The sequence below is a fragment of the Rhinopithecus roxellana genome, chromosome 10 (genome assembly GCF_007565055.1).
Source record: "Rhinopithecus roxellana isolate Shanxi Qingling chromosome 10, ASM756505v1, whole genome shotgun sequence".
Lineage (NCBI taxonomy): Eukaryota > Metazoa > Chordata > Mammalia > Primates > Cercopithecidae > Rhinopithecus > Rhinopithecus roxellana.
This window is the reverse complement of record NC_044558.1, coordinates 34,511,068-34,529,306: the sequence shown is the minus strand read 5'-3', so window position 1 is coordinate 34,529,306 and position 18,239 is coordinate 34,511,068. Positions and strand designations below refer to the sequence as shown.

Genomic DNA, 18,239 nt, shown 5'->3' with positions numbered 1-18,239 from the left:
CCCAGGATGGTCTCGATCTCCTTACCTCGTGATCCGCCCGCCTCAGTCTCCCAAAGTGCTGGGATTACAGGTGTGAGCGACCGCGGCTGGCAATGGTTGAGTTTGTTCCCCGCCCCCCCGACCAAGTCTCGCTCTTGTGCCCCAGACTGGAGTGCAATGACACAATCTCCGCTCACTGCAACCTCCGCTTCACTAGTTCAAGAGATTTCCCTGCCTCTGCCTCCCTAGTATAGTAGCTGGAATTACCAGCGACTGCCACCACACCTGGCTAATTTTTGCGTTTTTCCTAGAGAAAGGGTTTCACCATGTTGGCCAGGCTGGTCTCGAACTACTGACCTCAGGTGATCCGCCCGCCTCGGCCTCCCAAAGTGCTGGGATTACAGGCGTGAGCCGTCGCGCCCCGCAACGGTTGGGTTTTAAGAGTTCTTTATATATCCTAAACACCAGTCCTTTGTGACCTTCAAATATATTCTCCCATTTTTAAGCTTTTTTTTTTTTTTCATCCTCTTAATAGGTTCTTTCACAGAGCAAAAGTTTCAAATTTCGAGGCCCAGTTTACCAGTTTTCGTGTTGCTGAATCCTGCTTTTGTCATGTCTAAGGGTTCTTTGGTTAACCCTAGATCTCAAAGATTTAATCTGATGATTTGTTTCTTAAAGTTTTATAATTTCCACCTAAGTTTGTGATTCATTTTGAATTAATTTTTGTATAAGGTGTGAGGTTAGGTTCAGGGTTATACTTTTGCCTAGGGTTGTCCAATTATTTCCAGAACGATTCGTGGAAAGAGCTATTTTTTTCTCCATTGAAATCGCTTTGGTACCTTTATCAAAAATTAGTTGGGCATATTGTGTGCACTTCTTTCTGGGTAGCCTCTTCTGTTACATTCATTTTTGGCTATCCTTTCACCAACCTCACATAGACTTCATTACTGTAACTACATAATAAGTCACGAAATTAGAAAGAATCATTCCTCCCACTTCATTCTTCTGTTTAAAATTGTTGTAGCTTCTCTAATTTTTTGCCTGTTCATATAAATTTTGAAATAATCTTCTTTGTAGAAAAATGTCACTGATATTTTGATAGGAATTCATTTAACCATATATCAATTTAGGGAAATCTGGCATCTTTCCTATGTTGAGTTTTCTAATCCATGAACATGGCATGTCTTCCCATACATTTAGATCTTCTTTCATTTACTTTATCAGCACTTTCTAGTTTTCAGCAAAAAATGTACCATCCAGGTTTTGTTACATTTTTGTGTAATTATGTCAGTTTAATGATTATAAATGCTATTGCATTTTTAATTTGCGTCCACTTGTTTATTGCTAACATATGGAACTATAAATGATTTGTGTATGTTTACCTTGTATTCTGTGATTTTTTTGGATTATTATTCTAGAAGGTTTTTTTGTTGTTGTTGTTGTTGTTGTTGTTGTTGTTGTTGTTGTTGAGACGGAGTCTCACTCTGTCCACCAGGCTGGAGTTCAGTGGCGCGATCTCGGCTCACTGCAAGCTCCGCCTCCTGGGTTCAAACCATTCTCCTGCCTCAGCCTCCCTAGTAGCTGGGACTACAGGCGCCCGCCACCGCGCCCGGCTAATTTTTTGTATTTTTAGTAGAGACGGGGTTTCACCGTGGTCTTGATCTCCTGACCTTGTGATCCGCCCGCCTCGGCCTCCCAAAGTGCTGGGATTACAGGCGTGAGCCACTGCGCCCGGCCTCTAGAAGGTATTTTTGTAGATTCATTAGAATTTATAATATAGACATTCAGAATGTCTGCAAAAAAAATTGAATACTGTATTATTAACATTCATATAACATCCTTGAAATGACCAAAAAATAAACATGGAGAACAGATTAGAGGTTGCCAGGAGTTAAGGAGAGCCTGGGGACTGGAGCAAAGTGGTTGTAGTTATAAAAGGCCAACACAAGGAATCCTTATGTGATGGAACTCTTTTGTAACTTGGCTGTTCTTCTTTCTTGATTTATGTGACTTACACATAAATTTGTAACTTGACTCTTCTCCTTTCTTGATTTATGTGACTTATACAGTTAGCTTTCTATATCTTAGGTTCTGCATCCACAGATTCAACCAATGCAGATGTGAATCTAATACTTGTGGGATGCAGGACACACAGATGAATGTGGGACTTGAGCATCTGAGGATTTTGGTATTTGTGGGAGGTCCTTGAACAATGCCCCTTGGACACTAAGGGGTGACTGTATTTCCTTCTCCTTTCCTTATGCCACTGCTTAGAACTTCCAATACTATATTCAATAAGAGTGTGAGAGTAGGCGTTTTTGTCTTGTTTCTTATCCTGAAGGAAAAGCATTTAGTTTTTCACCGGTAAATATAATGTCAACTGTAAAATTTTTGTAGATGCTGTTGATCAAGTTGAGAAAGTTTCCTTCTATTCCTAATTTTTGACATTTTTGATCATAAATGGATATTGACTTTTGTCTTCTCTGGATCAGTAGATATAGTCACGTGATTTTTCCTTTAGTCTGTTATTATTGTATATTACATATTGATTTTTGAATATTGAACCAACCTTGAATACTTAGAATAAACCCTACTTGGTTATGGAATATAATTTTTTTATACATTGCTGAATTCTGTTTTCTAACACTGTGTAAAGGAATTTTGTGTCTATATTCATTAGGAATATTGATCTGTAGTTTTTTATTTTTTCCTATGATCTTTGCCTGGTTTTGGTATCTGAGTAATACTGCTTTCATAAAATGAAATTCGAATTATTCTATCATCTTCTATTGTCTAAAGAGATTGTGTAGAATTGGTGTTAATTCTTCTTTAAATGTATGGTAGAATTTTCCAGTGAGATTTCTTTTGTGACAGTTTTAAAATTATGCATTCAACTTCTTTATTAGTTATATAGCTATTAAATGATCTATTTCTTATTGGCTAAGTTATGGTAGTTTGTGTTTTTTAAGGAACTGATTGGTTACACCTAAGTTGCTAAATGTATGTGTGTAGAGTTTATGTTAGTATTCTCTCATGGTCATTTTGATGTCTGCAGATTTTGCAGTGATAATTTCTGTTTCACTTATGATTTCCAAGATGCCTTAAGCATGAAATTGACTATATGCATCTTTACATATGATTCACTAAATGTGGCTTGGAAAGTTAATACCTATTTTATGGTTAAAATAAAATTACTGTGAGTATTTAAACACCTAAACCACATATCCTCTACATAGATCTTGCCACATTGTGAAGATTATTGGACAGTATTTTAAATTTCAGTAAAGTTTGCTTAATTTTAGTTAAATCCAATACATAATTAATCTTATCCATAGAAAATGTTTCAGGTATCTTTTTTTTTTTTTTTGAGACGGAGTCTTGCTCTGTCGACCGGGCTGAAGTGCAGTGGCCGGATCTCAGCTCACTGCAAGCTCCGCCTCCCGGGTTTACGCCATTCTACTGCCTCAGCCTCCGGAGTAGCTGGGACTACAGGCGCCCGCCACCTCGCCCGGCTAGCTTTTTGTGTTTTTTTAGTAGAGACGGGGTTTCACCGTGTTAGCCAGGATGGTCTCAAACTGCTGACCTCGTGATCCGCCCGTCTCGGCCTCCCAAAGTGCTGGGATTACAGGCTTGAGCCACCGCGCCCGGCCTTTCAGGTATCTATTGCTACACAACAAACCATTCTACAACATAGTGTCTTAAAATAATGACTTAAAAATCATTCTTCTGTGAGGTGGTTGGGCTCATTTGGATGGTTCATCTGTTCTGATTGGTGTTAGCTGGCAATTCAGCTAGGGTTGGAATATCAATACCTTTTTTCCTATGTCTGGAGCTTCACCTCAGATGATGGTTGCTTGAGACTATTTCTCGTTCTCGCTCGCTCTCTCTCTCTCTCACTCTCTCTCTCTCTCTCCCTCTTTCCATGTGGGGTTTTAGCAGGAGAAGTATACTGTTTTACATGGTGCCTAGCTTCCAAAAGAGGGAAAGCAGAAACTGCTGAGCTTCTATAGCCTTGGAACTTGCATAGTTTCACTGCTGCTGCCTTCTGGTCAAAGCAAGCTCAAAGTTAACCCAGATTTAAAAGAAGGGAAAACAGCCTACTATAGCAAATCACTATGAAAGATCCAATAACATTTTATAAGGATTTATGAACAAATAAAACATATTCAGTGCCTTTAAATTATTATTTTTAGAAAACATAGTATACATTAGTTTAAATAATAGTATATGCCTCCTAAAGATTGGTCCAGTTCCTACTCCCTGACATCTGTAAATGTTACCTAATTTGGAAGAAAAGGCTTTGCAGATAAAGTATTGAGATGAAGATATGATTTCAGAAGATCCAGGTGGGCCCTATATGCCATGACAAGCATCTTTATAAAAAAGATGGAGAAGGATATTAGACTGAAGTAGAAAGAAGTAGGCAATCTGACCACAGAAACAGAGAATGCAGTAATGAGGCCACAAACTGAGGAATGCCAGCAGCCACCAGAAGCTGGAGAAGGCAAGGTTCACACCCTCCCCTAGAGCCTCCCGAGAAAATACCGACCTGGTAACGCCTTGATTTTGGTTGACTGAAACTTATTTTGGATTCTTTGGTTTCTAGAAGTATGAAAGAATACATTTCTGTTGTTTGAGACATTAAATTTGAAGTAATTTGTTAAAGCAATCTTCATGAAATGAATATAATGCCTAAGTCTGAGGTGTTCTTAATATGTTAATAAAACTTTGTTTTAAAAACTTTTTCTCTACTTCAGAAATCTTTAAAAAGAATTTTGAAAGATTGTCTGTCTTTGGTTCACAGAAGTCAACAAAAATATACTCCAGTTTATGAAAATTGCTTTATGATTATAATTAATTTTGAAATAATTACAATTTCACAGAAGGGTGCACATGGAGGTCTGTGCACGATTTACTTGACTTCCCCACCACTTTAACATCTTATATAAGACACAGTACTATATCAAAACCAGCACATTGATGTGGCATAATCCACAATATGTCTATGTTTACAGCTCTATGAAATTTTATAAAATGTGTACCTTCTTGTATCCCTTACCACAATGAAGATAGTAACCTGCTACTCTTTTTTTTTTTTTTTTTTTTTTTTTGAGACGGAGTCTGGCTCTGTCGCCCAGGCTGGAGTGCAGTGGCCAGATCTCAGCTCACTGCAAGCTCTGCCTCCTGGGTTTACGCCATTCTCCTGCCTCAGCCTCCGGAGTAGCTGGGACTACAGGCGCCCGCCACCTCGCCCAGCTAGTTTTTTGTATTTTTTAGTAGAGACGGGGTTTCACCATGTTAGCCAGGATAGTCTCGATCTCCTGACCTCGTGATCCGCCCGTCTCGGCCTCCCAAAGTGCTGGGATTACAGGCTTGAGCCACCGCGCCCGGCCCTTGCTACTCTTTTATAAGCACACCCACTTACCTTCTCTGTCCCTAACTCTTCAAACCATGGATATGTTGTTCATTTCTATAATTACGTTATTTCACAAATGTTATATAAAAACTGTTATATATGTATTTCTTTGAAATTGGCATTTTTATATTGTTTTCACTGAGTATCATTTCCTTTAGGAACATGCAAGTTGTTGCATGTATCAGTAGTTTTTTTTAATGCTGATTAGTGGTTCATGGTGTGAATATAGCACAATTTAACCATTCACCCATTAAAACGCATACTGGATAGTTTCCAGTTTTTGACTATTATGAGTAAAGCTGCTATGGACATTTGTATACAAGTTTTGTAAGTCTTTTTTTATTTTTCTGTGATAATCCCTGAAATATAGTTGGTGGATACTATGAGAAGTCTTTATTAGTGTTAAAAGTAACCAAGCTTTTTTTCAGAGTGACTGTACTATTTTACATTTCTATCAGCAACATGTGATTGATTTAGTTTCTACATGTTCTCACCAATATTTGGTGTTATTACTTTAAAAAACAAAGTTTAGCCATTCTGACAAGTGTTATATTTATAGTCCACCTTTTGGGAAAAAAATATATATATTTAATGAAGGATAAATCGTGACTTGGTATTGCTATTTGTAAAAAAAAATTTCCTTTCCTTTTGATTGGTTCTGTAATTTTTTATTTTATAACTTAATGCAAAAATTTTATGTAAAGGGGATATAATTTGCAAAAAAAATTCATATTTTTCATCAAGATTATTATTTCAGTATTTCACCAAATCTCTTGATGAAAATTTTTTTCTCTGTAATTATACCATAACTATAAACTAATCAGCATATGGTGACAAATTTTCTTGAGCATTACAGTATGGTCCAAATTTTGATTTGATTTGAATGGTCTTTATTTTTGTCCTATATTAGAAAATAGAAAAATGAATTGCATTTGAATCTGTAAATAATTAATTCCATGTTCAGATTAGTTCATATTTAAATAAAACTTTTTTTTTTCAGTGAAATTTTGATTTGTCAAAGTCAGGGAGATAATTTACTGGTGTTCTAGTGCTTTATTATAGAATATTAAGCTTGTGACAAATGCCAAAAATTAGCCAGTGCAGACATATCTGTTTGAGTCATCCATCATTTATGTCAGATGCAGATACTTACCTGCTACTTCAAGTGTTTGCATATTTTCCCTGGAAATGTTAATTAAAATGTAATATAATTTCAAAAGAGATTGTAACAATGGCTTGGGGGGTAGAAAGTTTTGAAAGATGGAACAAGAATGGCAGAAAGTATTGAGTTAATTTTGTAGTGAACATATTATATAGCAAGACTGGTCAAGATAAAAACAAAGAAAAAGACCTATTACCGATATCAGTAATAAAAATGAGATATGATGGCAAATTCTATGCATGTTTTAAAAACTGTGGAATGTTATAGAATACTTTATGGCAATGAATTTGGCACCTTACGTAAAATGGACAAATCCCTCAAAAAGATGGCTTACCAAAAGTAAAACAAGAAAAGGAAAATCTTAGTAGCTGTATATCAATGAAATAAATTGAATTTTTAATTTAAAACATTTTCAGAAAGAAAACCCCAAAACTAGATGATTTGGGTTATTGGTGAGTGCTGCCAAACTTTTAAAGAAGAAATAAAACTAATTCTACACACATACTCTCAGAAAATAAAAGAGAAATCATTTTAAAGCTTTCTAAGACACCACCAAAACCAGAGAAACAAAATAAATTTATATAGAAAATACCCACTTTCCCATGAATGCAGTTGAAAGAAAATCTATAACAAAATATGGCAGATTTATTTTAGTGATATATTAAAAAGTAATTCATCATGACCAAGTGAGGTTTGTTTCATAAATGAAAGATTGTTTTAAGATACAAAAGCAATGAATATGGGATACTCCATATCAATAGATGAAGAACTCATGTGGTTATCTTAATAAAGGCAAAAGTAATTTGTCAAAATTTACCACAATAATTCAAAATAACTACCACATTGAACTAGGAATATAAAGTAACATATCTAAACTAATAAAGGGATCTATGAAAAAATTGCCCAACTAATATTGTACTAGGGGAACACTGACTATTTTTCAAGTAACACTGAGACATAAATGAAGATGTTTGCCTTTAGCATATCTAGTCAATATTTTGGTGGATGTCTTAACCAGTAAAATAAGTCAAGAGAAAGATATAAAAGTAAACAATTATACAAATGAAAATTAAATTATCATTATTGACTGATGACATGATTATGTAAGTGGAGGTCCTCCGGGATCTTAGAAAGATACAAAACTTGATTTAGCATCTTTGTGGGTAGAAGCCTATATTAAAAATCAGTTATATTCCACATAGTAGCAAAATACAATTGAAACCTGTAACTAAGAAAAGAATTTGCAATCATACCCCAAACACACATTAATCAGAGATAAATTTAACAAAAGTTGTGCAAGACCAATACAATGAAATCTCTGAAGCACTGTTGAGATAAATTAAAGGCATGAAATAAATAAAAAGATCCACCAAGTTTATAGACTGGAAAACTCAATTGGTTAGATGTCAGTGTTCCCCAAATAGATCAATAAAATCAACGTAATTCAATTTTAAATCCTAGTAGGCTGTTTTTGTTTTGTGTGTGTGTGTGTGTGTGTGTGTTTTTTTTTTTTTCGGTGGAAATTGTCAAGCTGATTTCAAAATTTATGTGGAAATCAAAGAACCTAGAATAGGTGAAACAATCTTGAGAAAGAACACAAAAAGCAAAATGGTTGGGGTTAAGAACCACTGAGATGGAAATTTATTATCATGGTTATAAAAATTTTGGATCTAGTTTTAAGTGCTTCAAAATGGATTTATTTTGAAAAATATACGAAGATAACTAAAGCAATACAAAAAATGAGAGCTTGAGAAAGAGGTAAATATAAGTTCAGAGTTAAATAATGTGAAGTTCCCAACATATTTGTGTACTTATGTTCATATACAGAGATAGATGAATGGAAATAGAGAAGTAGTTTTTGATTCATAATTGGTGTGCCATTTGGGGTTTTTTGCAATCTGTAGAAACTTATGCTGGATAAGAGGCAAAAGAAAAGTAATATTGGCAGCCACAGGAGCTCAAAGAAACAATGGGGTGCTTGGCAATGAAATGGAAAAGGACAAGAATGAAAATAGTTCTGAAAACCAGGAACCAAAGTCCATGACTACGGCAGTATTTACAGCCTGGGCATAATGCCTTTGATGGAATTGGATGACATGCCTACTTTTGAAATCTCTTTGTGCCTCTCCTCAAGACTAAAACTCAAGGGAGGTGGAAACTAAGCAGATGCTGATTTTTTTTCAAAGATAGTGACAGTATTTTTTTTTCCTCTCTAAGCATGCCTTTTGCAGTAGGGTTTTGTTGCCCCTTCCATCAAAAAGTAAGGTTTATCTCTACTCTTGAATCAGTGTGGACTTAGGTTTGAGACTTTCTTTGGCCAATGAGGCATTAGCATATGTGAACTAGAGAGAGGCTCCAGTAGCACTTGTGCATTGGACTCACCTTTTTTTTTTTTTTTTTTTTTTTTTTTTTTTTGGCTACGGTTGGAAATCTGAGCTACAACATGAACAAGTTGCAGCTAGTATTTTGGAGAGATTACTTATAAGCAAACCAAAGTGCTCCACCTGATAGCCTGCCTTTTGCTAGAATGTAAGTTAGACCATATTAGACCACCTCCTTGGAACTGACAGATCACTGCAGTGCAGGACCGAATTCAAGAACAACTGATCGTGTAAACCTGGTTCACACTGCTAATCCAGAGAATCATGAGCGAATTAAACTTTTTCAAAGCCACTAAATAGAGAGGATATTTGATGTGCAGCAATGGATATCTGAAACAAACAAAAAAGTTGTGTTAAGAAGAAAATTAAAACATGTAGCATTGGCTCTGGACTTAACATTGTCCTTAATATTACAGAAGCATATACAACAAATCAGTTATAGTCTTCGTGTTGTGATAATCATAGTAATAAAAGAGAGAATATATTGAGTCCTCTCAGTGTGCTGACATTGAGTTTATGCACTTTTTTAGTAGATAAGTATATTATTGTTCTCATTTTATAAATGAAGAAACTGAAGCACAGTTTAGTAACTTGGCCAGGGTCATAAAACCATAAGTGACAGAGTTACAATTTGCACTCAAGATAATCTCTTTCTAAAATCTATGTTTAAATATTTGGGAACAATACATGTCTTTTCACATCAACACATATTGATTCTTATAATATCACATTACAATTAAATAGGACAGATTATATGAAAACATGAAGAGCTTAAGGTTATTATCCTCTTTTACATAATAAAGGTTTTTTTTGTTTGTTTGTTTTGTTTTGTTTTTTTAAGACAGATCTTACTTTGTCACCCAGGCTAGAGTGAAGTGGTGCTATCTCGGCTCACTGCAACATCCACCTCCTCGCTCAAGTGATTTTTGTGCCTCAGCCAACCAAGTAGCTGGGACTAAAGGTGCTTTTTTGTAGTTTTTGGTAGAGATGGGGTTTCACCATGTTGGCCAGGCTGGTCTCGAACTCCTGGCATCAAGTGATCTGCCCATTTCAGCTTTCCAGTGCTGGGATTATAGGTGTGAGCCACTGAGCCCAACCAAGTCATATTTACACAGTATCTATTACTTCCTACATGAAAGATGAGCATATTTTCACACTTTTATTTCTTTTTCTCCTCTCATTTCAATTTTTGATTTTATTTTTATAACAATTCATAATTGTTCCCTGCACATAATTTCTATAAAATGTAAACCATATCTCCTTGTTTAAATTAATGTTCACTTCTATTCTTTTTTTTTTTTTTTTTTTTTTTTTGAGACGGAGTCTCGCTCTGTCGCCCAGGCTGGAGTGTAGTGGCCGGATCTCAGCTCACTGCAAGCTCCGCCTCCCGGGTTCACGCCATTCTCCTGCCTCAGCCTCCCGAGTAGCTGGGACTACAGGCGCCTGCCACCTCGCCCGGCTAGTTTTTTGTATTTTTTAGTAGAGACGGGGTTTCACCGTGTTAGCCAGGATGGTCTCGATCTCCTGACCTCGTGATCCGCCCGTCTCGGCCTCCCAAAGTGCTGGGATTACAGGCTTGAGCCACCGCGCCCGGCCCACTTCTATTCTTTAACGTGGCTCCTCTTTACTAAGATCTTTTACTTCGTTTTCTCTCTTTGGCTAAATTTTATGATTATTTAGTCTTTCCCTCCATTCCCCACTCCTTCATCCCATAGCACTCATCATTTCTGTCATGCATAGGAATATTTGCCTGTGGCTTTTATAATCAGAATACAAATTAATTGGGTATAAAATTGGAAAGCACATATTTTTCTCTTAGTTTTATTGAAATTAATGAATATTATGAGAAGTGTTTTAATTTCATCTATTAATGAATATTATGAGAAGTGTTTTAATTTCATCTTTCTAATTCTGCTTGAAATCCCTAGGAATTCTTTATCTTAGTAAATTCTCAGTGTTTATTCTTCTATATTGTTACTATTATTTGCAAATACAAGTCTTCAAGCAAAACCTCTGCTTTTCTTGTAGTATTTTGTGTCTTATTAATTGTATTATTGTGTTTGGCTATACCAATTAGAAGTTTGTTGGACTACTTTTAGCTGACTTCAGTTTCCATTATCTTTCTTCTAAATTACTTTAAGATATTTGTACCCTTTCATTTCTTTTTTGTGAACTTTCTTTACATCTGTCCTCCATGTCTCAGATATAGTTTCAGTACTGTTTATTCTAGTTTCTGTTGTTTCTTTTTCTATTTTATTTTATTTTGAGACGCAGTCCTGCTCTGTCACCCAGGCTGGAATGCAGTGGCGTGATCTCGGCAACCTCTACCTGCAACTTCTGCCTCCCTGGTTCAAATTATTCTCCTGTCCCAGCCTCCTAAGTATCTGGGATTACAGGTGCCCGCTACCACACCCAGCTAATTTTTGTATTTTTTTAGTGGAGAGGGAGTTTCACCATATTGGCCAGTCTGGCCTCGAACTCCTGGCCTCAAGTGATCCACCCACCTAGTGCTCCCAAAGTGCTGGGTTTACAGGCATGAGCCACCACACCCGGCCTTCAGTTGCTTCTAATGTGATTTTTAGCCCCCTGATGAATTCTCCCATTTCTGGTGTTCATCCACTTACCTTCTTCTTTCAGTTAATCTTTTAGTTCACTTCCATGAAATTTATTTTAAATACATGTTTTCTTTGTAACTCTGAAGCACATTGTTCCTGGTGTATATTTATATTCTGTATATGTCTTTTGCTTATGTTTCTTCCTCTGTCCACTATCACCTATATCTCTCCATTTCCATACACATGTTTTTCATTATTTGAAACTACTCATTTTGAATAAGAAAAGTTCTATATTAGAATATTTTTTGACATGGAAAGTAGTGCCGTACAAATGGAGTGAACTGGGGAACTCCACATTTTTCATTTAGATTTATTCTCTGAAAGAGAGGTTGGCAAATGTTTTCCGTGAAGACTTAGTAAACATTTTAGGCTTTACGGTCCATAACAATAACTCTGTTGTTGTAACACAAAATCAGCCATAGCAATATGTAAATCTGTGGGCAGGGATATGTGCCAATACAATCTTTTTTACAAAATACAGATGGTGCGTTGTATTTGGCCCATGAGCAATATTTTATGGGCATGGATACGTGCCAATACAATCTTTTTTTTACAAAATACAGATGGTGGGTTTTATTTGGCCCATGAGCAATATTTTGTTGACTCTTCCTCTATTGTACAGTTGTAGACAGGAGGCCCTTACCAAATAATGATGAGGACAAGTATTACAACACTTCGGTGCAGAGGAAGTGCAGTGAGTGATAATTTGTTCCTCAGTTGATTCTCTGTCACAAGAATGGATGCTGTAAGTTGGCAGAGGCTGTGCTGTTACTTGATACTGATTCCACCACTGTCCATATGACCTATCAAGCACTGTACTTTATCACTCTATCTCTCTTCCTGGACAATTCTGTTCGTTTCTTCTTCTATTCCCAGATGTAACAATTATAACACATTTTTGACAATTGCTAACCTCTCTTATGATTTTCTTTTTTGTCTATGTTTATAGACTACATTTATGGACTAAGGTTTTAGGCGGACTTTTAGAATTTATAAAAATGGTTATCCTTCAAGAAAGTTGCTCTTAAAAATTTGAAATTGATCTGGCTTCTAAATTGTTGTCACTATACTTAGTTTTAATAAATCTCTTCAGAAACTAAATTTATTTATTTACTTTTGGCTGTATGAAACCTGTGCACAAGAAGTGAATTCTTTTTTTTTTTTTTTTTTTTTTGAGACGGAGTCTCGCTCTGTCCACCAGGCTGAAGTGCAGTGGCGCGATCTCTGCTCACTGCAAGCTCCGCCTCCCGGGTTCACGCCATTCTCCTGCCTCAGCCTCCCGAGTAGCTGGGACTACAGGCGCCCGCCACGGCGCCCGGCTTTTTTTTTGTATTTTTAGTAGAGACGGGGTTTCACCGTGGTCTCGATCTCCTGACCTTGTGATCCACCCACCTTGGCCTCCCAAAGTGCTGGGATTACAGGCGTGAGCCACCGCGCCCGGCCAAGAAGTGAATTCTTATGTTCAGTGGGTGCATGGTCTTGGAGTAAAAATACAAACAAACTGGGTGCGGTGGCTCACCCTTGTAATCGTAGCACTTTGGGAGGCTGAGGAGGGTGGATCACGAGGTCAGGAGTTCAAGACCGGCCTGGCCAAGATGGTGAAACCTTGTCTTTACTAAAAATACAAAAATTAGCCGGGCATGGGGACAGGAGCCTGTAATCCCAGCTATTCAGGAGACTGAGGCAGAGAATTGCTTGAACCCAGGAGGCAGAGGCTGTAGTGAGCCGAGATTGCACCACTGCAGTCCAGCAGAGTGAGATTCCATCTGAGAAAAAAAAAAAAAAAAAAAAAGAAAACATCTAATACTGCACAATACTTGTTTAGTTATATGATCTTATTCTTTAAACCTTTCAGTTCATTCATTCAACAGATGAGTTTAAACACCGATAATATGGGGGTAAGATAAACAATGCCATTCTCAAGGCAATGACTTATTTTCTCCCAGACTTACATGTTATTGTGAATACTTTACTGTTAATTACAATTCTTCCGCTATCTTCCTACAGCCACCCTAGAAAGACCAAGAAGTGGGAGAGGGTAAACAAAATAGTAAGAAAAGAGAGCTTAAATAATTTTATTTATAATATCGTTAAGGATTCATTATTTTTTTTTTGCTCATATTAGAAGAGGAGCTCTTAATGCCTGCAAATACTCACTTCAACTCCCTTTTTAATAAGTATTTTATTATATAAAGTTTGGCTAGAGTTGTTATACAATATCTATAGTATATATGTATATTCAAAGTGTTTATGATATAATATTACATTTAAAATTTGTTTACATTAGATACTGATTTTTTAAAACAGAAAATATGACCTTTAGGTAGTCTGATCAGAATTTTTAAGTGTAAACTTTGCCAAAGGATGTCTTATCTAAACTGGTGAGGATTATTCACTTGGTGTGTAAAAAACATGCAGTAGTAGCCAGAGGTATTACCTTTTATTTTGATTTTTCTTTGTGTATTATTTTGTTCAAAGAATAGAAATGTATAGAAGAGATATACTATCTTCCATAATAATTTGGGGGAGATTCATGGTTAACACTATTTAAATATTTTTTCTTTATAAAATGTTGAGTGTTTTTACTATGATAGTATCTCTAAGCTTGGATATCCTCCTTACTTTTCTGTCTATATGGAAAAAGCAAAAGGAGTAAGAAACCAAAGTTTATTGTGGGAACTGAGGTTAAGAGAGGCATAACTATCAGCTTTTACACAATTAATAAGTTGTAGTGCTAGGACACAACTCCAAATTTATCAGACTAAATCCATGCTCTTATCCATATATCACTTGCTACTATGCCAACACATTATCTTCAGATAATTTAATAAATGTAAATCTTTTTTTCTGGATAACTCATGTCTTACAAATCACAATTTTTTATAGATCCTGTTGTTTTCTTCCAGCAAATACTGTCTAGAAATTTGTTTATTTCAATTTTTCAATGGCTATATTTATTAATGTATTTAACTAATATTTACTGAGCTGTAGGGGAAAACAATATAAATTAAACAGACAAAATGTCAAACCTCATGAATTATTTCCATATCAAAACCTCTGTGAAATAGTCACTGTGATCACTTCTCGGCCTTTTTGCTAAGATCAAGTGTACTATCTGTTCTTACCAGTTTAAAATAATCACTGTGGGAAGTTTTACACCTATTCTAGAGATGTGTCTATCAGTCAAAATATTTTGGGAATGCACCTCTTTCACAATTTTCTAAACAGTTTTCACTTAATCTTCACCAAATCCTAAATGAGAAGTGTTTGTTCTTAGGGTGTATATTTTAATTTTGGAAACAACTAAACATCATCCAACCTAAAGGCAACAAATTAGTTACATAGTAAGTTAAGTAATTTTTTTCCATTGGGTTACCCAACACTTTGTCTTGCTCCTTAAGATTGTAGATTGAAATATGATAGCTGTTTTCTTTGACTTTTAATGTCAATCTAATAGCAGCTCTCTTAAGAAATTATATTTTATTCCATAAATGAAGGGCAGAATTCTTGGGCTACCATTTCATAAGCTTCCTGATCCAGATTTGAAGATAAGTGCTCATATTTTCAGTCACATTTTAACATAGTGTCACTGATTTGTAGACATGTCTTGTATACTTACTCGGTCTGTGTCTGAATGGGGAAAAGGATAGGAGATGTAACATACAAATAAAAAAAGGAAAAAAAAAATCCCAAAGTGATTATGGTATTTTTTTGAGCTGTTAAGAGACTGATCACATATATAATGTACATTGACCATTTCTCGTCTCATTTATACTTTTCCTTATGTTTGGGTATGACCTCACTCCATTTGTGCTCAACTCTAATTTTATCCAACGTTCTCGATTTTTCCTGTTGTAATAATGTTGGGTCATTTAAATTCTGCACTATAGTATTGTTATTTGATGTCCCTTTCTCTCTGTTAAATATAATATCCTTAAAAACATGCTTTGTACGTTTCATTGATTATTATATCCCATAAAGCCCCATCACAATAAATATCAAACGGGTTGGGTGCAATGGCTTATGCAATATAATCCCAGCACTTTGGGAGGCCAAGGCAGGATCCCTTGAACCCAGAAGTTCAAGACCTACCTGGACAACATAGTGAGACTTCATCTCTACAAAAAGGAAAAACAAAATTAGCTGGGTGTAGTGGTATACACCTTTAGTCCCAGCTACTTGTGGGACTGAGGCAAGAGTATCTATGGGAAAGATACAGGCTGCAGTGAGTCCTGATTTTGCCACAGCACTCCAGCCTGGGTGACAGAGTGGGAGCCTGTCTCCAAAAATAAAATAAAATAAACTAGGTTAAATTTTTAAGAAGAACAATTAATATCAAATGAGTGAATGACAAATATTTGAACAGAAGAGATTATATATAAGACAAATTTACACAGTTGGTTTGCAATTGTGTATATAATTCTACAAGGAACAAAATCAGGGATATATAAGAAAAGATCTGCTTTAGTCAGGGAGGAAAAAATAAAGAATTAAGAAAAAGAGTCCTAAAAGTTTAGTTACTAATGAACAGAATATTCATTATGCTTTGGAGTATATCTGAGATTTTTGCAAGAAGGAGGATGTTAGCTAAGAAAATTGTGTTTGAAGCTCATATGTGCTTTACAATTCTTATACTTATGGGAATATTAAGCCCTGAAACACTAAAGACAATTACATGTCTTATACTCTGTAGAAAGGGTTTCTGTCATAAAAATAAAAAAGAATAATTCTGTATTTTAAATATTTTTCATCATTAAATATAATCACATTTCAACTTATAATTTTACAGGTACCTACAGAATACTGGACATACGGATTCAGAATCCATAAGGCTTTATCACCTTGAATCAAGGATTTATTTGATATCATCCTCGGTCTTCCTATCAAGTAACATTGTTTTGAAAAACAGAATTAACACATTTGCCATAGGGAGTTTTTTTTTTTTTTTTTTTTTTTAATACTTCCCATACTTTCCAATGCCTAAAAATAGCAAGGTGGTAAAAAGAGAATTAGATGATGATGTTACTGAGTCTGTCAAAGACCTTCTTTCCAATGAAGACTCAGCTGATGATGCTTTTAAGACAAGTGAACTAATTGTTGATAGCCCAGAAGAGAAAGATACAGATGTTGAAGAAGGATCTGAAGTCGAAGATGAAAGACCAGCTTGGAACAGTAAACTACAATACATCCTGGCCCAAGTTGGATTTTCTGTAGGTTTAGGAAATGTGTGGCGATTTCCATACCTATGTCAGAAGAATGGGGGCGGTAAGTAATTTTTTTAAGTGATAAATTACTGTAGTAAATTGCAATTGGGTTTCTCAAATAGCTCGTATTATTGCTGTGTCTCATTAGTTTTGAAACTTTCAATTTCATTGTAAAACTAGAGAAACACACTTCTTTGTGGGAAGTGAGCCCAGATATGTTTTCGGATTAGGTTTCCATAGGAGCAGATGGGCTTGCTGTGAATACTCTGGGATCTCTTAAGGGTAACACGTTCTCAACTTCTTTCTCTGGAAGCTTATCAAACATCTCTGAATTACTGAGTGAAACTTTTCTAACAAATATTGCATCATTTGTTATTGCCTGTCAGTTATTCCCTTTGAAGAATAATCTAAAGCTTCTGATATATGACAATACTGGTGAAGGAAAACAGAGAATTTTCTCTCCATGATTTATTAATTCTTAATTTTAAGTTGCCTCACTCTTCAAAAAATAAAAAATGATATGTAATTTAGAATAATTATGATCTTCAAATGCTGACGAGAACATTTAAATCCCAGTAGAAGCAATGTAAACAGATAATATAATGCTAGACATTCTTCATCCTTAGGCATTTTATGTATTTCCTTTCCAGTTCCATGGTATTTTGGAACAATGTTCAGTTTCAAAGACAACTTTAAAGAAATTAGCAACCTTAATTTTGAACAAAATTAGCTGCAACATCATTGCTATTCTTGCTATTAATATCTGTGTTTGTACTTATAAAGGCTTATTTAGCAAAAATTATCTTAGAAGTCTAGGGAAAAAACTTTACAAAAGGGAAAATTGTTTATGTATGATGCTAGTTCTATAGTACACCAAAATCAAACTGAATTTAATCTAACACTGGATTGAAATGTTATTATCTATGTATATGAAATATTATTATTTATGTACATGTACATGCTGTTAAAATAACTGTGGCTGAAAACAAAATACTCCATATGTCATGCATTTCAGGACACAAAGTATATAACAAATATTTTGGTATTCGAGTCTAGTTTGTGATAATTTTATTGACTGGGCAAAAATATGGTTTATTTTTAATATAGTTGTAATCTACAAACCCTGCATCAAATAAAATAATAAAACCCATGCGTATGTAAATTTTTTCCTGGCCACTGAAACATGAAACTCTAAGATGTTATGGTGACAAAATATGTTTAAGATATCTTTTAGTTAATTCAAGCAGGCGCAAAACAAAAGGTTTGGAAAAAGTAGCCCATTTGGCAAATCTGCCTTAGAGGTAAAGATCGATACATAGTGTCAGTGATGCACTGTGCATCCCTATACTGAACAGCTCATTAGCTAGCCAGTAACCTCACACATCAATCATTTATCAAATCAGCTGTAAGCAGCTATGTACTCTCCTGTTTTTTGTTTCTCACAAATCATTCCATTTGCCAAGACTAGCAGAAGATCAATTC

At 35.4% G+C, this 18,239-nt stretch overlaps 1 protein-coding gene and 1 pseudogene across 2 annotated transcripts in view; both read left to right on the top strand.

The window, feature by feature from the left end:
• SLC6A15 (solute carrier family 6 member 15) overlaps positions 1-18,239 on the top strand; it is a 55,833-nt gene that overhangs the window by 6,232 nt on the left and 31,362 nt on the right. The window contains exon 2 of one of the 2 annotated variants that reach the window (XM_010355537.2): positions 16,343-16,818. The exons of the other annotated variant lie outside the window; for it this stretch is intronic. Coding sequence (XP_010353839.1) covers positions 16,530-16,818 — 289 coding nt within the window. The 5' untranslated portion in view covers positions 16,343-16,529. The remainder of the gene's footprint in view (positions 1-16,342; positions 16,819-18,239) is intronic. 2 annotated transcript variants of the gene reach the window in all.
• LOC115900236 lies at positions 14,630-14,783 on the top strand (annotated as a pseudogene).